We start from the raw sequence: 25,550 nt of genomic DNA, 5'->3' as shown, positions 1-25,550 counted from the left end.
AGCCGGAGTTACTGACCTACATATTGAATGTCTATTTATGCTTTAATATTATTACATGTAAATATAGCGTATTATGATTAAAATTATACTTATACATATACGTATTTAATTTGCGTATAAATACTTTACAATGTTGTACTTAAAATACATTACAGTCGTATACACTTACATTCCGCATTATGTAAATATGTATTGCGGGTGTCCTGCAATGCATATTTATAATATATACACCTACACGACAATTCTTTTATAACATAACATAGTGACAAATACATTGCAATGCTTATCTCACCCACTGGGCAAATCTGGGTGGTGGGTATTAACTTTTAATTGTGTATACCAATCTATTATACCAATATACAATTAAAATAGTCAATATTTCTTATAACATGGTTTTTTAACTTGAATAACTTGGTTATTCAACTTAAGAAACATGTTATTTGTCCCATGGGAACCAATACATTTATTTTAAAAGATTTGTCTTAACCAATACTTTTATTATAAAGAGCAATCTGCTTTGTTTTGCGCTAATATCAATCTCAAAGTATATAATTTTTTTATTTGAACAAACAAAATATTATTTAAATATTATTTATTATACCCATGTATAATAAAAATATATTTAAATATTATTTTGTTTGTTCAAATAAAAAATTTTGAATACTAAGAATATAAAGAATATTGCTTTAAATAAAATGTAATTTTAAAAATTTAAAAACGTCACATTTATCCAATAGTATATGTATATGTTCAGACATATTTATAAATTAATATTAAATCGTCAATTTTATTTATTTAATGTATTAGTGCATACTTTTCTATGCTTTGTTTACTGATATTCAATAATTTCTAGGCATTTAACAGGAAAATTAAATGTTAATTGATGATGATGTTATTAAGCGAAAGCTTGCCAAGGAACATGCACAAAACTCATTTATGTTCTTATGACACGCTACGAATGGGCACAGGTTATAACGCAATGTATCGCATAAGATCGTATATGATATGGTTTATCTGATCATTTTCATTGTATACAAATATTATAATAATTTTAACTTATATAGAGAAAACATCCACAAAACATCTTAATAATATTCACACCTATATTAATACACTTTATTCAGTCCATACTTACTTAATAATTGCATGCATAGTTGTGTATGTGTGAAAAAAAACGAATAACACCCTTAAATGAGAATATCTGTCCATCAATTTATTCCTAAATAAAACATAATGATTATTTACTAATTTTCTTAGACGACAAATACCGCTTTACATATCGTAAGCGGTTTCAAGTTGTAAACAAACAATATCACGCTAAATGGAAAATAATAAAAAGTTTCTATTAGAAATTCGAACAGAAAAAATACAAAATGACTATGCGAGTAGCTCCACGATTGCCTGGTAGATTATAACTTTAATATAACTCCTAAAAAGATTATAAATTATTTCACATGAGTAATCAGATATCAGGCTAGCACACATAGTTTTACTGAGGTCGCAATGTTACAGGTCTAACTATATTTACTTGACAATATCTCTAACAACCCAATAAAAGTTATAAGAAAACAATTTGATTTCCTCGTATAAGTGATTTTAAAAATTATATACTACCACTATTTGATCCCTACAACGTCAAACTCTCTCTGATAATCAGTCATCTTTTCCTACGATGTACATAAACCGTACTTACTGTTTTCCGTCTATTCGTATCTTACATCAACAGCATAAAGATGGATTTCTTCCATGTTAACATTGTTGCAATGACGTTTTTCAGGTTGGCGGCAGCGCAGGAGGCGGCGGGCGCGCAGGCTCGCGCGGCGCCAGCTGATACCATGGGCGGCGCGCACCAGCCCGAAAGTCCGGCGCCAAGGTCGCTACTTATATTTGCCGAGGAAAATCCTATTCGGAGGTTAGTACTATAAATCTATACTATTTTAGAAGTGGAAGGATAGACAGACAGAAAAATTAGACAGCAAAAATATAACGTTTGTCGCAATAGTTATATTTCTGTTTGACGCGTGTCTTTATATAACACTCCGAACATTCTAATATTATCCAAATCAGACAGTTGATTTATTACAAATATACATTATTAAATTTGTTCCCCGATGGTACCGGCAGGAAACCAGTTTAATTCATTGCCAGTGGTTATATAGAATATAACAAGCTATCAACAAAAATAACATGGAACTATCTTCATTATTGTAGTGCACTTATACTGGAACAAATATATGAGGAATAATATTAAACCTATAAGATCAAGTTTATTAGAAGTGGGCATGCTTGATGAACAAATGAATACATATATTTATCAATTTCAATTATACGTACCTACGTATAAAAAAATTGTTTAAAGAAGTATCGCTTCTATTATCTGATTATATGGACAATATATCAAATATTCTTTATACATTCTAATATTCTTTATTCGATTTATTGTGCATAATAACGGGAATACTAATGTAGGTATCTACGTTTACAATACGAATATACCTATGTATGTACATACGAGTATATCGAATGTGAACCATGTGTGTGTGTCAATATTATCGATAGATTACCTAATTTCTTGTCAGGTGTTGGGATCTACTATAAAGAAATTAACGCATATGATTTCTAGATAAAATAGAGAATAATGCTATCTGCTATAATAACAACATACATAAACATTATGTATGATATTTGATTTTTAACAGTAGGTAAACATAAATAAAATAAATATTTAATTATCAGATTGGAATATATATCACTCTTTTTATATTATATAGTTTAAAGAAAATTATTCAGCTAATTTTCAATATCTTCGCGTCAGACATAAAAACCCCTTCATGTATATATTCAATAAAGTCCTAAATAATTGTATTAATCAAAATCTGATATTATTAATGACAATCTGTTTTACTGAAAATAAAAATAAGAGAAAGCAGCTGGGTGCGTTCAACAAAAAAGAATTAACAATTAAATTGACCCAAATTTTATGATGGATTAATTTATTCGATGAACACTTATACAGTTGTCTGTGGTAACAACAAACGTAATATTTTCATGTCGTCACGGAACAAGTTTGTAATGGATGCTTTAAATTATGTATGTAGGACGGGTCAGGAGAATATTATTATACTAACTGCAGTGTACGTATAATTGTATTCATCTTATTACATCATCAATTTTGTACTTACTATGTACATTATAATATTAAAATTAATCACAAAAAAAAAAATTCAAACTTCGAAAATTATTTCGATTTTTTTTATTTTTTTCATAAATGAATAGGTAATTAATATTGGAACTTTCTAAAATTATATACGATATTAAATTTTATTTGTTAAGCTTAATAAATTTCTTTCACAAATTATTCAAAAATACAAAATAATATTAAATAAATATATAAATGTTAAATGAAAATCATCACTATTTTCAGGTATACAAAATTTATCATCGAGTGGCCACCCTTTGAGTACGCGGTGCTACTTACCATCATCGCCAACTGCGTGGTGCTGGCGCTGGAGGAGCATTTGCCCAACGGCGACAAGACCATCTTAGCACAGAATCTGGTATGTTCATTATATTATATAATTTATTTTTAAAATTAAATCTAGATTGTACGATTTTATCCCTTTTTTATTTTTTAGGACAACAATCTTATATTATCCTTACAATTTTAAATTTATAGAACGACATTTAATGATTTGTACTTATTATAGTTATGATATCTTTATCGCTATTATTAATTTATATAGATGTATAAATGACTATTTTCATTTTAATACCGAAGTGTTTGTTGTCGAAGTGTTTCTCTATAACGAAGTACGTATTCTCTTTTTCGTGCGACCATCCTTGCAACATCATAGGTCTAGTACACTTGTTCTTAACTATTAGCTCGTGTCCTTTTCCTTCAAATTAGTGTCATAATCTGAAAGTAAATTAAAAACACAATCCAATAGTCGAAATGGATGAGAAAGAGGATTAGTTTATAATTAAATATCAATGTAATTTGAATATTATAGGTTTCATTTATGAATTTAGATATTTGTTAAGTTAATTATTTATGTTTGTTTCAGGAAAAGACCGAGGCGTACTTTTTAGGGATATTTTGTGTAGAAGCCTCATTAAAAATATTAGCGTTAGGTTTTGTTTTCCACAGAGGATCGTATCTTAGGAACGTTTGGAACATCATGGATTTTTTTGTAGTAATAACTGGGTTAGTAAAATTTTCCTTACTCGTAGATAATAGTTCTGTTACCTACTTCAAAATACACTACGTAAATAACAATAAATATGTTGTGTTTATGCTAACCAGTATATTGTTATATGCATCGGTTAAATATGAAATATTTTTTAATGACAGCAATATTTTTGACATAACCTTTATTGTTCTTTACAGTCAAGTAGTTGAGAATTACTACATGTACCATTTACCCTATTACCATACAAATTGTCATGCATTACCTACTTTCAGTGGAGATCGTTGCATACAAATAAAAAATAATCTACTTCAATGTACTATAATATATTATTTATTATATTTCTATATAATATTATTAATTGTTATAAGTCTATAAATTATATAAATACGGTATTTATTACCCGTAAACCGTAATCCGTAACAGAATATAGTAATAGTATATTCTGTTACGGATTACGGATCCGTAATAGTATACGTACTTCTTTAATACAATATTATCCTATTATTCTTTAGCCTATATGTTGAACAACATACATATTCTGTGAAAATTTCATCATAATTCCTCCAGCTAAAACTTTACCAAACAACTACATAGACAGTTTATCTGTCAATGTTAAAGTTTTAACACGTCACGATTTTATCATTTTATTATATATAATAATGTAAAGATGATACTTATAGCAAAAACCATGATATATGTCGTAACTCGTAAGTATACCATTAGTTTTATTAAAGATGACAAAAAGTGTGCAACGATTTCTCTTTAATCATATTGAAAAATACAAAATACTCTTATTTTATTCAAAAGTGTTAATAAACATTATATTAACAGGTTCTGCTAATTGGTTCATTTATGTATTGTATACAACCAAAATTTAGACATCTGTAGGCTTTGTGTGCAGGATCTGATAGGGTTTAGAGGGTTAAAGTTAATTATCTTATTGAATATTGGATAACGAAAACTAGGTCGATGACGATTTTCGCCGAATACAACGTGGACGTTGACCTGCGGATGCTGCGCTCGTTCAGAGTGCTCCGACCGCTGAAGCTCGTCTCGCGGATACCAAGTAATTCACAGTAATTGGCGAAAAGTTCACATAATAACCTACATTATTTGTATAGAACGTTCTCGCTAGATGTTTTCGAATTTCGAACTTTTTGGAACGTAGTAAAATATCGCTAGTGATTTTTTTCAAAATAGAATTTTTCGATTTTAGTAAAGAAACGTAGCGTCGATTTGTCGACATGATTACTTTATGAAACGTTTCTGTATACAGCTTAGAAAATGTGTGATTTTTGGAAAATGTTTAAATGTTATTTGAATTTCGGCTACGTGTTGCATAATAGTAACAATTTGCTAATAATTGTGTATTGCGTAGGTATTTCAAATATATTATACTTATATAAAAAAAACTAACGTAAGACTACTTAGATAAAAATAAATTAGGTGTGAATAAATATGGTGTATTTAGAATTAAAGACGTAACAATAACGTGTGATTAGAATAAAATAACAGAACTAATTAGATACACGATATTTAGACAGTAGAAATTAAGCTAGAAAATTCATTTTACATTTTTTTATTACAGATAATAGGACTGTGCTGTCTAAAATCATTTAATATGTAATTAGTATAAAATTAATCAAAAAAATATTATCATTTATTCAGTGACACGATACATACATGAAACAAAACATATACATGCACAGTCCTAAGTAGATGTTTTATTACTAAGCTAGTTGCTAGTTCAAGCTATAGTATCGAGTGATATGTGTTTGGCAGTATCATCACGCAGCTGCCGATCGTGCCCGAAGTCGACTTCAGGACCTTGCGTGCCATTAGGGTGCTGAGGCCCCTTAAATTAGTATCGGGCGTTCCTAGTGAGTTCTAGAACATTATTAGTTACCCGTAGCAATACCCGCACTGGCTGTTGCACAATTTAAACTGTTCTATTTTTTAATTTTAAAAAATATTTTAATAATAATTGCTGCCATTTTTCTGATCATTTCGAAAGATTTATTATTTATGTATAATATATAATAGGACTGTTACCTAAATCATTGTACTTCGGTTTTATTATAATCTACTATATAATTACTGAAGCCGCATATTTCAATGTATGTACAGTAAAATTGTGCTACAGCTAATTAACTTTTGCACGATACCGTTACATATTCTATTTTCACTGTACCATATTATTAAATTATAGTATTTAATGTTTCGTTTACCCTATCTAGTTGTGATATTAGACTATATTTCATATTATCTAGTGTTAAAACTATCATAGCAACGCCAAATTTTATTTACCTAATATTATAATGTTTATTTTTTAATGATCTACCTTAATATTTTATTAAAATAATGTACACGTATAAACCTTTTGAATTGTTTATATTTAGTTAATGATTGTTTGTGCATTCATGTAATATAAATATGTACGTCTTTGATATATTCTATGACATAATTTAGGTACTTTGTATGTACAGGACATTTTTACATCACAGTATATCTATAACGATTCATTAAGACCAAATCCATGTTAGTTTATTATAATGCTGAATCCTGTCATAATTTTTCCCTCAATGTTTTTATTTGTTTATTTTCGTGACATATTAAAAGCTTGAAGAGATAGTGACTTCAATATTACAAGTACCATGAACGTTCTTCTGAAAACTGGTAAATTAGTAAATTAAAAAAAACTGGTTAGCAATTAGTTTTCGTGTTTGTCAAATTCTGTTTTATTGAAAACACAAAACAACAAATTAAATGCCAGTGTTATTTGAATATTGACTGCCATGACTCCAACTCAAGAAGCAGGCAATCAATGCAAAATGACAGAAGTTAGCGTTGTAGTATAAATAAATATATATAAAACTAACCCAATTTCGCACAGGAAATATGAAAATAATTAATGAACAATTCTTTCAAACCCAGTAGTTATATTATTGTTGTATTTTCTTATAAAGTTTTGGTTTTATAAATATTGGATTTGATATTAATGCAACCATTAGTCTTGGCAATATTTGCATTTTCAACCAACTGCCAAAAGGGAGGATATTCTCATATTGCCTTTTTTGTATTACACAGTTTCTTCACTAAAACTGAACGGATTTCGATATAACCTCTTGGTCAGATGCAGTTAATTTAAGTAATCATTCATAAATATTATCACTGTGATAAATTTTGAAAATGGTTTAATATATTAAAACATAATATTATATTATGCTTAGTTTAAGAAATTATACATCAATACATTACTATAATTAAGCAAATTGTATAAACAATATCTTTATGTAGGTCTGCAAGTGGTATTGAAGTCAATCATCAAGGCGATGGCCCCGCTGCTTCAGATTGGCCTTTTGGTGCTTTTCGCGATTGTCATCTTCGCCATTATTGGCCTCGAGTTCTACTCAGGGGCGCTGCATAAGACTTGTTATACATTAGAAGATATTAGTGAGTACTATTTTCAAATTATTACTAAATTATATTTTTTGATAGAATTTCAGTAGTATAAGCGATTCTAGATTAAGTTAGAAACCAATTTAAAACTATGTTAAACCGAGAATTCCCTCTGACAGGTGAAATAATGAATGATGGTGACAATCCAACGCCATGTAACGCGGACGACGAAAATCTTGCGCCGTATGGGGCCAACGTATGTAAATACAACAAGAGCACGTGCCTCGAAAAGTGGGAAGGGCCAAACCGAGGGATCACGTCGTTCGATAACATCGGCTTCGCTATGCTCACCGTCTTCCAGTGCATCACCATGGAGGGCTGGACCGCCATCCTCTATTGGGTAAGCTATAAACTCATACTTCTATGCTTAAAATATCAATTGATTGATTTACTGATTTTAGACTTCTTTATTTTAATAACAATAACAGTCTTTTAAATAATATCACATACAATATATTTATTTGTTTAGTATAATAACCAGATGTAGAAAATATCTCATATTTAAGCAGTATTCCATATAACTAAACAAAAGCTATCAAATCAATTTCTGTAATATAAAATACACTCTTAACTTTTACTAATTCAATTTAATATTTAACAAAAAATATAGTTGTTCTACGGCTCTAATAAATTGTCCTTGTTTCAGACGAATGACGCGTTAGGTAGTGCGTTCAACTGGGTTTACTTTGTGCCTCTCATAGTATTGGGTTCATTCTTTATGCTCAACTTAGTTCTCGGTGTCCTTAGCGGGTGAGTTAAATACAATTATTATAATCCTCTTTTCAATAAATTTAATCTTACTTCTATTAATTTTTGCTTTTATATTCTTCAGTTCGTCTATTATTTGTACTTCAGTTATAAATATGAAATTATTCTGTTTATTCTTTCACACCTATACTACTGAACTTAAATTTCGATGCATATTGGTATAGAAAGACGAATAGATTTGTTATAAGCTACTTTTATCGCGAAAACAAAACTTTATGGGGGTGAAATAAACTAAGATAGTTCATGCGAGGAAATAGTATCGATATAAAACGTATTATAATTCTACGCATAATATTCGCGGGCACCAGCCAGTATTAAATATATGTTTAATAAAATTCAGTGAGTTTTCAAATGAGAGAGGACGAGTTGAACGACGTGCTCAATTCCAGAAAGAGAGAGCTCAGCTGTTGTTCAACCAAGATTTCACAGCGTACATCAATTGGATCACAGAAGCAGGTCTATTTTGGAACCGCGTGGATGCTTTTACTAATTTTAGAGGGTGCTAGATAACAAAATTCTGTTTTGTACCTGTAACTGCTATCTTCTTTTTCTGAATAATAATTACCTAAGTTTCTAAAAGAAAACACTCTCAGTATTTACTTAATTAAGGATATGCATTTGTAGGCTATACTTTCTCTTCCTTTATAACTCTTTGTTCTTCTGTTTTGTTTATATTTTTTGTAGTTACTGTTACTATATTAATTATAGATGTTATTTATACATATAATATACAATAATCATCCCTAACAGCTAAATCAAAGCGTTTGCTCGGTGTGGTATAATTTTAATAATACATAAATATTTTCAAGTTGATATAAACGCATATAAGTAGAAGTAGTGAAGCTCATTACAAATGTATTAGGCTGCTAGTGTTTTATGTATGTACTATATTTCACAGTGAATTCGCTAAAGAAAGAGAGAAAGTAGAAAATAGACAAGAATATCTAAAGTTAAGAAGACAACAACTACTTGAGAAAGAACTTAATGGTTATGTTGAGTGGATATGTAAGGCCGGTGAGTATAATCAAAATAGAATATAGGGTCTCAATTACAAAAATGCTAATATGTTTATGTCTTCCACAGAGGAAGTAATATTAGCTGAAGAAAGAACTACAGAAGAGGAAAAGATGCACATAATAGAAGGTATGATAACTATAACTGTAAGAAAGTATACTTTGTATAAAGCTTAAAATCAATAATAAAAATACAATATGTTCTCTCAGCACGAAGAAAAGCCGCAGCAAAAAAGAAATTAAAAAACCTAGGCAAGAGTAAAAGCACCGATACAGAGGAAGAGGAACAAGATGAAGACTGCGGGGACGACGGTCAGTACTCTTTATAATTATATTACTAAGTTTTCGTGTCTGTCTATTATCAAAAATTCAATGTTTCTAATTTTATTAATATATATACTGCCGTTATTCTTTCTTAGGGAGATTTCGTAATAGAGATGGCTTGGACTTTAAATCTGTGAGATAGATTGTTCTTATGCAGTTGTTTTTCAATATTGTAAAATTGAAACCAAATTTATAAGGTAAATAAAATTGAATCCGTGTCTAAAAATGTATTCTGAGTCTCAGATTGAAAAAATAACAAAATCACATCGAAGTGATGTTCTGTAACGTTTATCGGTGATTATTTAGGAAGAAATATGTTTTATAGTTATAGATAGGATAATAGCTTTACATCAGAGACTGAATTATGTAAATCGTTATTTATTAAAACAGATTGTGATTGAAAGTTTTACAATTACAAATTAAATATGTATTAGTTGCAATTGCGAACTATATAATGAGGTATTTATGAATTTAAAAGGGTTTATGTAGTCTTGCAAATCATTCATTTTATCTTTTAGATAAGAAACAAGTCAAGTAGGTAGGCTACATTACATCAAATAGTGGTGCCTAAAATTTATTAAATTACTCTTATATGTGGGACTAAAATTCATTGTAATGTCATTTATTTAGATAATTGTATGTATAGTAATTTTTTTAAATTATTAGCTAGAAGAAGCGAAATCTCTCTTTTTTAAAGAAGTTGTTTATAAGATATTTTATTACTTATATTTTGTTTTGACTTACTTTTTGCATGTCCTCGATTAGTAGCATGAGGATATTTTCGTATCATATTGTTCTATTCCTTTTGTATACATTAATTTAATTCTTTATTTAAGTATATTGTTTACACTCTGATTATTCTTATAATATAATTTAGTGTCATTATTGAAAACGTACATATGTAGAAATTATACTAATTGAGTTAACATATGGACATAAATTTTGTACCATTTGAGTCTCAGGGTAACTTTATTATGTGGATGTTGCATGATAAGTGTTGTACTAATTCTTGACACTCGTTCTCATTTCCATTATCTATTCGTACTCTATTTGTGTATTGGTTGTTTACAGTTCCAAAGAAAAAGCAAGGTATGGGATCAAGCGTGATTCTGGTAGAATATTCCTTTTCATCTTCTATGTAGTCGTAATAGTATAGTTATAGATTTAGGATTAGTGATCCCTCCTTCATATCCAAAAATTATGGAAACGCCCCTTCGTTTATATCTACTTAAATATATAACTCATTTAAATGTAAAAGTATTGCTCAGTAAATAAATTAGGGACCCTAAGAATTATTATTGAATTTAAACGTTAGGGCGTTATCTTCTTCGTCTTTTACTATCTTCTTTCTTCCGTAGGCTAACCTCACCTTTATACCTTAAACTTCCAAGCTTTAACCTAATTCTAAAAGTTACCATAAACGTGACTTAGACAAAAAAATCTGGCAATTACATGACTGTAGTCCCAGAAAATCGTTATTGGTGTCTAAAAATGTGATGACACATCGTATTGAATTGCTATTACGATTAAATTTATATGCTAAGTGGATAATCTGTTCCATTACATTGTATTTTGCAAGTTGCTATAATATATATTTTAGTATCATATATATAAGTAATAGTATATAATATGTATAAATTTAACGAATCGCATTTGGATTATATCGCTAATCGAGTAGCATATGGAAATTGTAAGCTTAAATGTGATGTGAGTAAGAGCTAGTGTAACATTAGCTGATTGTCAAAGTTGACTTAGCTGCGAGTAAAGTTACCGTCGATCATGCAGTAAACATCAGCAGTACCTGCTATTGCTTGACCGATGGTATTCCAGTATCATATTATCGAGATAATATCTAAATGTTATATGATTACTGCAGGTTTTTTGAAAAGCAAGTCACGGTCGGCTGGGAAATGTGCGGACTTCTGGCGAGCGGAGAAGAGATTTCGCTTCTGGATTAGGCACACTGTGAAGACTCAGTGGTTCTATTGGTTCGTCATTGTCTTGGTGCTCTTCAATACGATATGCGTAGCTGTTGAGCATTACAGACAACCTAAGTGGCTAACATCATTTTTATGTGAGTAAACATATACGTAATTTTTTCTTTAAATTATGTTCATTAGTTATATAACAAATTAAAGTGTATATTCTCAAGATATAAATAGGTAAGTAGTTTATTTTTGAAAGTCGCTTTATTCAAAATAATATCTATATTATATTAATTATTCTCTTTTCTAAGTGATTGGTAACATGGTCTGAAAATACTTTAAATACCTAAGTCTAATATAAACTGTGCTTCTAATCTATTATTGACGCTCTTTCACGTACCTATCTTTAGAAAACTAACTAAACCATAGGAATTAATTTCAAATGTCCGAGAGTTTTGACTTAAGTTTCCTGAATATAGTATTAAATGCAAACATATCTTTTATTTGGTTTCAGATTATGCAGAATTTGTGTTCTTGTGTTTGTTCATGATGGAGATGTGGGTGAAAATGTACGCATTGGGGCCGCGTATATATTTTGAATCCTCGTTCAACCGCTTTGACTGTGTGGTCATATCTGGCTCCATATTTGAAGTCGTCTGGTCAGAGGTTAAAGGCGGCTCCTTTGGTCTCTCTGTTCTTAGAGCCTTACGACTGTTAAGGATATTTAAGGTAAGTAATTTCTTCACTATCATTTTATACTACGGCCTATAAATAGTCTTGCCTTACTGTTATTAGATGTTTATTTACACATTTATCATTTCTTTTAAGATACAGTAAACTTAGGTATATTTATAATATATTTAAACGGACACCTTTTCAGTTGAGATTATAGAAAAAATAATATTAACTAAACGATTTTCGTTGGTTGTTTTTCAGGTCACAAAATACTGGTCTTCATTAAGAAATCTGGTGATATCTCTACTAAATTCAATGAGATCTATCATTTCACTGCTGTTCCTTCTGTTCTTGTTCATTCTTATATTCGCCTTACTTGGTATGCAGCTGTTTGGTGGACAGTTCAACTTCGAGGATGGCACACCGCCAACTAACTTCAACACCTTTCCTATTGCGTTACTTACTGTCTTCCAGGTGATTATACTCATTTGTAAAATTATGACATTTATTTTACCACAGAAATATTATTTATTGGCCACAATATGACATACATTTAAAGAATTTTATAAAACTATTTTTTTCATTTAATTTGAATGTTCCAAATATTTCTAATTAACTGAGTTTTAGCAAATCAACACACGGCATCTATTTCTATATTCGTAAATCAATTACAAATATGTACTAAATAAAATAATGAAATCGTGCATTATCTAAACTTTAAGTCTCTAATAAATAATTAATGCCCTTTTTTATTTGTCCTTTGTTGCTAATTTTTCTTACACCGTTGTGTTATGAAATTGACAATGTTTGTATTGTATACCATCGCCTTGATTTACAGATCCTAACAGGAGAAGATTGGAATGAAGTGATGTATGATGGCATCCAATCTCAGGGCGGCATACAGAAGGGCATGATCTACTCCATGTACTTTGTCATTCTCGTTTTGTTCGGAAACTACACTCTACTGAACGTGTTCCTTGCCATCGCTGTCGACAACTTGGCTAACGCTCAGGTGGGTTACTTACTATACTATACCACCGGTTTTGCTTTAGTTGATGATAATGGCTGTAAAATTTGCTTGATACTAACATATTGCATAATGTCGTCAAATTATTTTATGTTTCATATATGTATACTTATAATCAGCCAGAGCAAAATCTTAACAGTCTGAATGTAAAAACTAATAAACGGTAGATACGTGATGTTGTGTAAACGTTAAAGCTCGATTGTTAACTGACGCTGCTTCTCGTGTAAATGTTGCATTTCTGTTATTTCAGGAGTTGACGGCGGCTGAAGAGGAACAAGAGGAGGAAGATAAGGAAAAGCAGCTCCAAGTAAGTGTGCTTCCGTTTATCTGTCACGCTGTTACACTAGAATGTTACCTTTCATCCTCTGATGCTTTAACTTTAGAATAGAATCACAATTTCAATGCCATAGCATGTCTGCCACTCTTCCACCAGCATTTACTTTTAAAATAGTTGTTGTATGGAAGATTGGACCTTTTATTTAGATATGTGAAGTTCAATTTGTTTCATACGACAACCTCTGTTCCGGTGAATTAGGAATTGGAGAAAGAGATGGGTGCGTTACACGCGGTAGACGGAACCCCACCGCGGGTAGACTTAAACCCTTCATCGCCTGCGAGTAGGAAGGTAAAACCAGTTGGGCGGTGGTACTAAGCTACGCTTACTCGTGTGCATTGATGTCGGCCACTTAAAATATTGTTGATGTTTATATACTAACTGTTGTTTTACCATCATCCGTGTTGTAATCCATTTTTACACTGCTGCATCGCATGTTGTATGTACATTGATGGTATTATATTATATAGTCTTGTTTCATTGTATGTTGTAGATACACTTTACCTTCTACTTAGACATGTTTCTAAGTCAACAATATTTTAAGTGTGGTCGTGGTGAGATATCGGTGTCGCTTTTGTGGGCAGAATGTTACAATAGGTGTAATTTTAAAATTCTCTCAACGTTCATAAATATGTCTAGATGGCTATAGAGGAACTGGATAATTTTACATTAATTTCGTATAGGGCACATATTATACCTAAGTGTAGTGTAGGAGTAGTAACAATTGTCATCATACAAACTCATTATTAATTATTATTATGGCTTTATTTTGTCTATTTTGAATTATTGCGCATATTTCAATGTAAATCTGTAACTAATGTAGATGTCACTAGCACGGCAATTGCTGATAATGTTGCTCAGAATACGTAGTTTTTGGATATACGTAGATTTAGAATAGATACTATTTTATTTTCCTTAGCTGCATATATCGCACGCCTAATAGGATACTGCATCGTCTCATTAATTACAAATGTAGGAAATGTAATTCTAATCTTGAAAATTTAAAGTTTATTTTCCGAAACACGCTAATTTTGAGTTATGCAGTATATTATTGAGATTGTGATATATGTCTATCATTATTTATTATTATATTATTACTGGTTGCATGTAGTCCAGTAATAATATGTCGACTTCATACAGCTGATACAGTATATTTTGTTATATCTATCGGAACCAATTTAATGTTTTTTAGTAATTTGATTTAAACTATCAAGCATTTGTACTGCAGTATTCATATGACATGAACAATTAATATTGTAGTTCAATGTGATAAAAATATAGGCAAATAAAGTAAATTGAGTCTCCGATATAAATATTTACCATACAAGGGATACCAACTTTACATTAGAAAGCGTGTTTATCAGATGATGCTTTATCTAATTTTTTTATAACATCTTTATTATTATTATATTGAATACTCAAAATTTTCAATTAATTTACAATATTAAAACGATGTAAATGTAACTCTTATAATACAAATATAACTGTATCCACATATATAAATTAATATATTGATTTACCAATTAAATTAGTAAGTTTATCATCGTCTCCCACAAAATATCTTGGGGTGAGTATGCACAAGAGCGTTACAGTAATGTACTAAGTCATCTCAGAGTGAAATCAATGCCAATTAATGCTCATATATTTTGTTATAATTAGATGAACTCATTCATTCATCATCATTACATACATCGCACGACGTAAAATGCATTGACTGAAAAATAATAATATTCCAGAAATTGACTTTAAATGTAAAACTTTAAAGGAGATTTCTAAAAATATTATTTTTACATAATGCAGTTTTTTTTATTAAGCGTGCTGTACATTTTGATATTGTGTTATTTTTTAAATTTAGTATTGTATTTTCTATATTAATAAATTGTACGGATCGCTATTCCAGAATAAAAAGAAAGAAGAGGCCAAAAAAGAAGACGATGAGGAGATACCAGATGGACCAAAACCAATGCTGCCATATTCGTCCATGTTTATTTTATCGCCCACTAATCCGTAAGTCAAATAAAAATTAAAATATACACAGTATATTGAAAATATGTTATATTTATAAATAGGTATTAATAAACAGATCTTTGTATTGATCAAAATTTCACAAAATAAGTCAGTAATAGTATAATTAATTATTTCTTTTAAGAGACCCGTATTTGCATCATTATTCATTGATGCTCCGCTCTTATTGCTCATAGTGTAACGTTAGATAGCACGTAGCATTCCTTAAAAGCTTGTCTTCAATAAACGATAACACTAAACTATTTTTCAACACGAACGGGTACCTAATTCTTGAGATTAGCACGACAACCTACCAACCAAACAAATTCTTCAGCTTTATAATTATTAAATCAACAATATCTTGTAAAATTCTCCGCATACAAATATTGTTTTTTAATAAAACACTTGAAATGCATTTTTTTGTTACAGAATTAGGCGAGGTGCACACTGGGTTGTAAATTTAAGATATTTTGATTTTTTTATTATGATAGTTATATGTATGAGTTCTGCGGCTTTAGCAGCTGAAGACCCTGTAGTCGAAGAAAGTAGTAGGTAAGAGATTCATAACAATTTACTTTTATCAAAATTTATTAAGTAGTTGTTATACTAATGTTAAATATTTGAAAGAAGTATGTTTAAGGATTGGTAACATAAAAATAATGTGTCATAATTTAACAAATCAATATCAACAAAAAAATCTAAAGAAGTAATCCAAATTTAGTTGTTATCATTTAAAAACTTGTGTAGGAACAAAATCCTGAACTACTTCGACTACGCGTTTACGGGGGTATTCACGGTGGAGATGCTGCTGAAGATTGTGGACTTGGGCATCCTGTTCCACCCGGGCGCGTATCTACGTGACCTTTGGAACATCATGGATGCCGCTGTTGTAATCTGCGCCCTCGTCAGCTTCGGTTTCGAGATCGGGTATGTTACAATTTTCTTCAAAAGTATATCCTAACCTAATATATTCAATGAATCAATTCACGAAGTCAGGTCTGTTAGTTTTGTTAAAACTTTGTCTACCTATCACTAGTTGTAATTTCGTGAAAATATGCATAGTACCTGCAATTAACTTACATATAGTAATTGGATTGCTCGTCGTATGATAACGAAATATATTTTACTACATTGACTAGGTCTGGTTTTTTTAAATAAAAGAAAGCCTTCCTGACTTGTCTTGCAATCTATATATAATACATTTTACTAAATACCTTGAAAAGCTAACTAAAAGTAAACACAGATATACTACCATATTTATAATATCTCTATTAGTTTCGATTTTTAGCTACTTTAAAGTATTTTTTTTTTATTGCAGAGGTGTCAAGAAGGGTGCAGGGCAGAATCTGTCCACAATAAAGTCGTTAAGAGTGTTAAGAGTGCTCAGACCATTAAAAACTATAAAACGTGTTCCAAAGCTAAAAGCAGTGTTTGACTGTGTTGTGAACTCGTTGAAAAATGTCATCAACATTCTCATTGTGTACATATTGTTTCAATTCATATTCGCTGTAATTGCAGTTCAACTTTTTAACGGTAAATTTTTTCACTGCAACGATATCAGTAAGAATACATATGAAGACTGCCAGTAAGTATTATCTAATAATATTTTTTTCTCTTTTAGAATATTTATTGCGTGTTTTCTTTACGCTTTATATTTATATCGCTAACATTTATTTCCGCTATCCATAATAATTTCTGTATAAGACTCTACCACAGATAATATAATATTACATAACAGACCTTGTTAAAAGTCGACTGCGTGGGTACTTCATTATTTCAGCCCAAGTAAGATGTGTTTTGATTCAAGGGTGAGATGAGGTAGTCAAATTATAGTATAAGAGGAATTATATCTTTGTTCTATGGAATAAAGCATTGTGATGTCATGGCGACACATAATAACATAATGCCTTAATGTATATAAACTATGGTTACCACGAATTTTTAGATGGACATTCGGCTCATTCCAATTACATAAAAAAGAATAAAAAATATTTAGATTTAAGTTAATATATAAAAAAATATAAGTTTAATCATATTGTATACGAGCGACATGGTCCCAATAAAAATTACCTTTCTTCGAACTATTCTAATGCTCTCTTGACTAATCCAAACTCGCTGAAGACCATTACCTGCCTACGATATGGCGGATACGACTCAATCTGAGGGTGAACTTCGTTTCAGGCAATCGTAAATTCGAACCCCGTTTTAATGGGATAGAACGTCAAAATTAATAAAACTCTGTTTAAAATATTTTTTGTACAATACATACGTAATTTACAGAGGGTCGTATTTCGTGTACGAGTCCAACAGCCTGTTGCCACACGTAATGCCACGCCAATGGAAGACACAAAATTTCCATTACGACAACGTGGCAGTGGCAATGCTGACGCTGTTCGCGGTACAAACGGGAGAAGGGTGGCCACAGTAAGTCTTCACATTAAATATACATATACTCAACACAGAAAATGACTACTTTACATATTATTTCATGCCATCCGTATTTCAGGTATGAAAAATTATGAACAAATATAATGAATTATTATAACACTTAATTACCAATATTTTACCACAAATTTAAAAGTACAGATATGTAACGTAGTAAAAAATCCATAGATTGATTAGTGCGTTCCTTAGTTGAGTTGGAAAATTTCACGGTAAAATTCTCATTGCAATGAAGTTCTAATTTATTAACATCTTTTGATAATCAAGTTTATACCACTTAGTATAAAAACATCCTTTGTGTAAATTTTTTAACCAGACTCTTGCCTAAATAAATCAGTGTTTTAATATTTATACTAGTGTTATAATTAAATAAAAAATTGTAACAATATTAAATGTCAATTACTTTTTCACAGAGTATTACAAAATTCAATGGCTGCGACGTACGAAGATAGGGGACCTATACAAAATTTTCGAATAGAAATGTCCATATTTTATATCGTTTACTTTGTGGTGTTTCCATTCTTCTTTGTTAACATATTCGTAGCTCTGATAATTATCACATTTCAAGAGCAAGGCGAAGCTGAACTGCAAGACGGTGAAATTGATAAAAATCAGGTACGTCCTGTAGACATTCGTGTTTCTGACCTGATTTCCATTAAACTGTACTAGTAACCATTTATTGTCTTTACAGAAATCATGTATAGACTTCACGATAGAAGCACGACCTCTAGAGAGGTATATGCCAAGCAAAAGGGGGAGTTTTAAGTACAAAGTGTGGAAAATAGTCGTCTCCACACCCTTCGAGTACTTCATCATGACCCTTATCGTCCTCAATACATTGTTGCTCATGATGAAGGTATGTAGTTACATGTTTACTGGGTGTTTAAACATAATTATCATAGAATATAAGGTATTAGCAGGAACTTATATAATGAACATGATTTAAACATTTTTATCAAAAATTACCTCAACAAATTACATATCTACAAAAGCAATTTGAGCACTTTAAATGTGAAATGTAGAAAATGACCACTTATTATTGAGGTAGAGCCTGTTTCACAAGCCACGGACAACGAAGGTCTAGATCTAGTGTTCAACCCCTGACGTTCACAAACGCTTGCACAGGACCTGACTAGAGAGTTCCATAAGTATTCTATGTGTTCATAATATTAAAACTAACGATGTTGTCTATAGTTTGTAATAAATATGTACTTTTTCACTGTATACTTAAGAATTATTTATGTTTCTGTGTTTAACTGTTGGCACTTATTTCTAGATAAGTAAGAAAAATATTTACAAATCTTCTTGAACACTGTCTTTAAATTAAGAAAAATCACAACTATCTGCGATCTTAACATTATAATTGGCAACACGTACTGCCTGGAACTTGATAAACACACACACGTCAACATCAAAATTACACACATGACTACAAAAATACAATACTTTTTTTCTGTGTTCGATGTCAGTATTTGAAATATGATTGAGCCTCTCCTATCAAATGTACCAACAAACGTTTATTTAATACATCCTATATTTTGTTGAGTAATCCTTACATGTTCCTTGCTTGCTTATTCATACATTATTATGTATAAGTGTTTTACTGCACGGTATAACCTATCCTTCCTGCACATCTCAAGCACAACATACACAAACATTTTGTTCGGTTATTCGTGCCTGTGAATGCACAACATCTCCGGAGTCAGTTAGGATGTGGCATGGGCCATTTATGTTGTTCGTGTTGCATGATCTTATTTAAGAACTATTCCTAATTGTTTTTATGTGGAATTTCTGCATGAATTGTGGAATGGCCTACTGCCAGGTGTAACTGTCGGTGGCTAATCGCTGCTTTATATTTTTATATTCAGACCATGTCAAAAAAATGAAATATCGATTACACTAAAATAGAATAATCATCATTATTTAAATATAGTTTATTTAACAATTATTCTCATTTTTATTTTATGTTTACTATAATTATATTATGTCTAAACTATTCATAACAGAAATTCATTGTGACCCTGTCAGATTTTCTTTTTATAGTTCTACATAATATACTAACGATTATTGCACTTTTCCTTACCAAATCCGTAACCACTATCCTCCTCTTCTTATGTTTTATAATTAAAAAGAAAGTATTAGGGCACTAAAATAAAAGAGATTAACCAGAAAACAGTTCTGCAATCCACATCATATCTCAATACAAATTTAATTCTGTACATCACAACAATACTTCATATAATGTACGTAAGAAATAACAAATATGTATTTTCATTGCCATGGGTTTATCCAAAACGCCCGGCACATCATCACAAAATGGCAGTACTATAATCAAAACGACCTCTACGCGGATATCCTCAAGTATTCGAATATGGGGTTTACTGGAATGTTTTCTGTGGAAACGGTGTTGAAAATCATCGCTTATGGTGTCAAAGTAAGTACACAACCACACAAGTTTGAATGGACACAAACAGTACTAATAAATAAAAAGAAACGACATAGGTGCAAATGTACTCTTTCTGTTATTAACCTAATTGTTTTGTCTATTTACATGACTGTATGGGATTATTTCAAGCCGAGTAAATATCACCCCTTCCTGTGTCCGTTACTATTTTCTCTCTCTAAAACGTTGAGAGTAATGATATGAGTTTATTTGCGAGTTGTTAAGCATGGCTTTATCTTCCTGCCGCATGTAGCACCCTGTATATTTCAACACATACGCCGACTAATGACCTTTTATTGGCACTAAAATAGATGACTTCAGGTTTTGTCAGTGTGCTGTATCACGAGGTAAGTCGGCGGATATCAGCAGCTTTCAAGGTTGGTACTAATTTTTATATTTGTAAACCCTAATTATGTTATAAGTGGAATGGGTTATTTGCAGTAACCGCCCATATGCATGTTTGTATATTCTAATATGCATGCGAGCACGTGCACTAAAATACCAATGAACTATTGGAAAACATGACACAAATCTAAAATGGGCTCATACAAAAAAACAAAACACAAACACCAACCGTTACACTCACTACATAATGAATATGATTCCGTTTATTTTCTTATATAAATAGCAGTTAGTTAGGATTTTAATTTCTTAGATATATTACACAAGTTAAATGCTAGAAACAAATCATGGTCTGAAGAATTCGTTTTTATTAAATTTTTAGTGCTCTTTTCTGGCATTTAGCTTTTATTTTTATGTCTGATAATATTTTGGGTTACGGTTAAAAGATGCTGGTATTCATTTTGTGGTAGTTTCACGAGGCTCCACTACTACTCATGGACATGTTAGCATTCATGAACTTCGTCTTTACGTTCTTCTTCCTTCTCGAGACCGTAATGAAGCTGATTGCCTTCGGATGTACGGTAAGGAATTATACACTTTTTTAGTATTAAAGTTTCAGTTCATAATATAATGACACAATTTGTCATTTACGACAGTTTCATATAAAAATAATGTGTAAATCATTCATAATGCTGACTGTATGTACAAAGTAAACATTGAAATCGATCTGTAAAAAAATGCCTCAATTTTCGATTCATTAAAAAATGGAAATATTATTATATATATTATTGTTTTATTATTGACCAAATTTTTATAATGGTTTTAATGTTTCAACTTTGCCCATACTACACTGTTATTTTTATTGACTCATTTTTTAGATTAGCATCAATATTCAATATTGACTTGAATATAATTAAAGCTAGAGATCATTACATAGAAAGTTTTGAAGATTACGCTTGTTTAAATAAATCTAGGATTTAATAGATTTTTATAGTTATTACATTTTTAATCATGTGCAAAATATTTTTAAGTACTTATTTACATAGATATTCAATAATCGAGAGAAAAGTCCTGTTTCCTTTCCTTTGTCAATAGTCCTTTTTAAAAATGTATAATGTAATTAGGCATTCTTTAAAATAGAAAGTGTACATTTGTATACTATAAATTATTAAAATAATATTATAATTATATATATATATATATATATATATATATATACGTACAAGTCGTGTTGTTTTAATTACTTCTATAATAACTATATAATAATTTGATTAGAGACTAATACAATTTTTCCTTGCAGAATTTTTTCAAAGACCCGTGGAATACCTTTGATTTCATAACGGTCATTGGAAGTATTATTGATGCCCTCATTATGGAGTTTGGCGTAAGTATTACTATTTATTCATCATCTTGAACAGCTTTCGATTTTTTCATTACCCTTGCTTCTACAACTGTTTGCGTCTTCTTTTCTGGTGATATTTGGATTTTGTATGAAAGTAAACATAAGGATATATCCTGATTACAGACCGACCTTGCCGAAAACTGTGCTGACATATCCTGTCAGCAGGTAACAAATTAATCATTTAATTGCTAGGAATTTTAGATTTTCTGTAAAAGATTTATTATTGGTTTAGAAGAGTATGTGTAAATTACCGAAAAACGTTTCAATAATAGTACTTAGTGCTAGAAAAATTTAGCAAATGATGTTTAGTTTATTTGTAGTGATTTATGTAGGCAGTGGTGTGCTAGGGAACCATTTTTGGGGTTGTTTAGATACTGAAAGAATTTTTTTATGTTTTTATTAATTACAGCTATTTACATAAAACCGCTACAGAATAAATTTTATAGACTCAAAATACACTAGAGTCTAGTTTAATTTATTTTTTTGTTATTTAATTTTTTTCTTAATCATTATTTATTTATATCTATCATTACATCGTTAGTCTATTTATGCTAGTTTACTGTTTATGGAAAAATGTTGTTAGCATTACAATTAATTAGATTTCATTAAGCGCGTCTTGCTAAAAGCTTTAAATAAATTTTTATAACTGTTATTGGAAATGTTTGTGCAAGAAATTTTAGTAGAAAATTAAGATATACAAATTTATAGTCGTGTTGTCGATTTAATCACTTATTTATATTTTTACCTCTATCTTACTAGATTATATAAAAAATTACAGGAGAATACGTTCAACGTTGGATTCCTACGCCTGTTTCGAGCCGCGCGACTGATCAAGCTGCTCAGGCAGGGCTACACCATTCGAATACTTCTCTGGACGTTCGTGCAGAGTTTCAAAGCCTTACCCTACGTGTGCCTTCTCATCGCGATGTTATTCTTCATCTATGCCATCATCGGGATGCAGGTCTGTCCTTTAATTTCTAGTGTTCACTTCAAATCATATTTCTATATTCTCACCGTTATGTACAAATAATAAAATATTACAGCTATAACTTCTGATACTTGATTACTAATAAAAATTTTACATTGATTATTTTTAATAGATACTCTAATTATGGGGAATCTGATACAAAATGCATAATTTGTAATGTAGAAACATGTGCTTTTCGTTTCATTTCAATACTTTATTAGTTTTTGCCCTACGTAATGAATAGGCAGTACTGGTAACTAAGAATAATTCATATATTTTTGAGTTTATTAGATTAATAATATAAAAATATATCTTATTTTGAAGTATTTAGTATTTATTGTAGCATTGGGGGTGTGTATATTTAGGTCAATATTCAGTACAATGTCAATTAGATTTATTTAGTTCCAATAGTTATCTGCTCATTACTAGAGTATGCTCCTAAATTTAATCAAAAGCATTAGCCGTAATAGATTTAATATGTATAACTTATGACCTTTATTAGAATTCATGCCATATAAATCCAGTTCCTGCTCATTATAATATGAAACATGACCTAACCTAAAAACCATTATAGGATTTGGGAACGCATAACATTTAAGTACAGTAGGAATTGACACGTTTCTAATGGCAGGTTTTCGGAAACATCCAATACGATCCAGACAGTGCCGTCAACAGGCATAACAACTTCCGATCTTTCGTGGGGGCTCTTTTACTACTATTTCGGTGAGAGTACAGTAACGCGTAGTTGTATCGACCCTAACTGTTCACATGTCTATCGTATCGGCGTAGTCACCAGATGTTTCTGTGAAATAACATCCAACAACAGGATCTCTTAGAGAGCATGGCACATGGAACCTCGTCGGATGTTGCATCTTGTTACTCGATTCATTCTTGCGGTCACAGTCGAAAATCTGTCTTTACTATCAGTGTTACTTGTATTCCTGTACATCAACCATTATCATCGGATATGTGGATATTATCATCAGTCAGCGTAATAATAGCATCTTATACGTACAAATGTAGATTTAGTCGATCCTTAGTGATGTCAAATTGCCCTCTGATTGATTGTCCTTGAATTTTAATATGCATCTTATGTTTGTTCCTTGTCTAGATAAATTTGTATACCTTTGCTTTTCATATCGTATCCCTAGTGCTAGTAATAGACACGTCATTCAGGTAGCCTTTTAGAATATGCATCGGGGTGTGGAGCATAGGATGTTCGGGTAACACGTATGTACTGCACTATGCTGACTTTCCGTGTTGTATTTGCTTGCACACAGGTGTTTGGCAATATAGATATAACACCAGAATCAGATATGAACAGACACAACAATTTTCGAAACTTCATTCAAGCACTCATGCTACTATTCAGGTAAGGAACGTTAGATACTTACAATAGCTCTGGTTTACATAACAAAGTTCACCGTAGATATTTATATTCGACACAATATAAAAAAATCTATGTTACATTATAAGTTATTCGATTTTTATTTCTGAAATATAACAGGTATACAATGTATAGAAAAAGTGGTGTTCTTAGTTTCGCAAATAATGCTTTTAATAGATGTTTGTGGTGTCTAATATGTTACTAGTACTTACCCATAATTTCTTAGATAACTTATGTTTCTGTGCCAACCAGCATGACCGCATGCGTATCTATATTCACTTAATATCTTCATATAATAATTAAAGTTCCAGTAGAATAAAGTATTCAGGTATAATGGTTATTATACAACCATATTTAACCCAATTAACCCTTTGTATTTTTATAGTATTCTTTCATATATTTAGTCAATATTTTTAACGATTCACTCATAATCAAATATTAGTTCTTGGATTTTTCATACATTTCTGAAACATCTGATGAGAAACGTATTCCTGTGAGTCACATTGTCTTTAGATGCGCGACGGGTGAGTCCTGGCCCAATATCATGTTGGCATGTCTGAAGCCGGCCAAGTGTGATAAAGCCGCTGGCAAGCCAGCAAACGAGATGTGCGGCAGCACTCTCGCCTATGCCTACTTCGTGTCATTTATATTCTTCTGTTCATTTCTTGTAAGTAAACAAATTTTCTTCAAAACTTCCATTTAAACTACTTTAAAAATTATATTATTTTTTATAAAACCTGTAATCTGTCAAGATTATATATTTGTCTGTATTTTTTTACCGTTAATAATAATTATTATTTTTTATTTATTTTGCCATTAATACTAGACGATTTTTTATTGCTACTACT

The 25,550-nt window shown here is 30.6% G+C and overlaps 1 protein-coding gene across 6 annotated transcripts in view; it reads left to right on the top strand.

Annotated features, from left to right (window-relative positions):
- The first annotated feature begins 1,763 nt into the window (after nt 1-1,763).
- LOC131848353 (voltage-dependent calcium channel type A subunit alpha-1) overlaps nt 1,764-25,550 on the top strand; it is a 33,384-nt gene continuing 9,597 nt past the window's right edge. For 4 of the 6 annotated variants that reach the window (XM_059198172.1, XM_059198174.1, XM_059198171.1 and 1 more), the window contains exons 1-26: nt 4,164-4,204; nt 5,973-6,070; nt 7,488-7,643; nt 7,769-7,989; nt 8,296-8,399; nt 9,316-9,431; nt 9,501-9,560; nt 9,641-9,742; nt 11,631-11,828; nt 12,194-12,408; nt 12,616-12,828; nt 13,193-13,366; nt 13,632-13,688; nt 13,917-14,006; nt 15,616-15,722; nt 16,149-16,271; nt 16,467-16,646; nt 17,038-17,304; nt 18,000-18,143; nt 18,575-18,776; nt 18,853-19,017; nt 20,485-20,595; nt 22,247-22,330; nt 23,127-23,309; nt 24,596-24,687; nt 25,216-25,369. In XM_059198172.1, the coding sequence (XP_059054155.1) occupies nt 4,179-4,204; nt 5,973-6,070; nt 7,488-7,643; nt 7,769-7,989; nt 8,296-8,399; nt 9,316-9,431; nt 9,501-9,560; nt 9,641-9,742; nt 11,631-11,828; nt 12,194-12,408; nt 12,616-12,828; nt 13,193-13,366; nt 13,632-13,688; nt 13,917-14,006; nt 15,616-15,722; nt 16,149-16,271; nt 16,467-16,646; nt 17,038-17,304; nt 18,000-18,143; nt 18,575-18,776; nt 18,853-19,017; nt 20,485-20,595; nt 22,247-22,330; nt 23,127-23,309; nt 24,596-24,687; nt 25,216-25,369 (3,642 nt within the window). In that variant the 5' untranslated portion in view covers nt 4,164-4,178. Of the gene's footprint in view, nt 1,913-3,424; nt 3,558-4,064; nt 4,205-5,972; nt 6,071-7,487; nt 7,644-7,768; nt 7,990-8,295; nt 8,400-9,315; nt 9,432-9,500; nt 9,561-9,640; nt 9,743-11,630; nt 11,829-12,193; nt 12,409-12,615; nt 12,829-13,192; nt 13,367-13,631; nt 13,689-13,916; nt 14,007-15,615; nt 15,723-16,148; nt 16,272-16,466; nt 16,647-17,037; nt 17,305-17,999; nt 18,144-18,574; nt 18,777-18,852; nt 19,018-20,484; nt 20,596-21,416; nt 21,528-22,246; nt 22,331-23,126; nt 23,310-24,595; nt 24,688-25,215; nt 25,370-25,550 lie in introns of those variants that run through there. The other 2 variants (XM_059198175.1, XM_059198173.1) reach the window with 2 other exon arrangements.

Source organism: Achroia grisella, unplaced genomic scaffold (assembly GCF_030625045.1).
Source record: "Achroia grisella isolate CSIRO2021 unplaced genomic scaffold, CSIRO_AGI_Agris_v1 utg551, whole genome shotgun sequence".
Taxonomy (NCBI): Eukaryota; Metazoa; Arthropoda; class Insecta; order Lepidoptera; family Pyralidae; genus Achroia; species Achroia grisella.
Note: the sequence above shows the minus strand (reverse complement) of the source record. Positions and strands in the feature narration are given on the sequence as shown.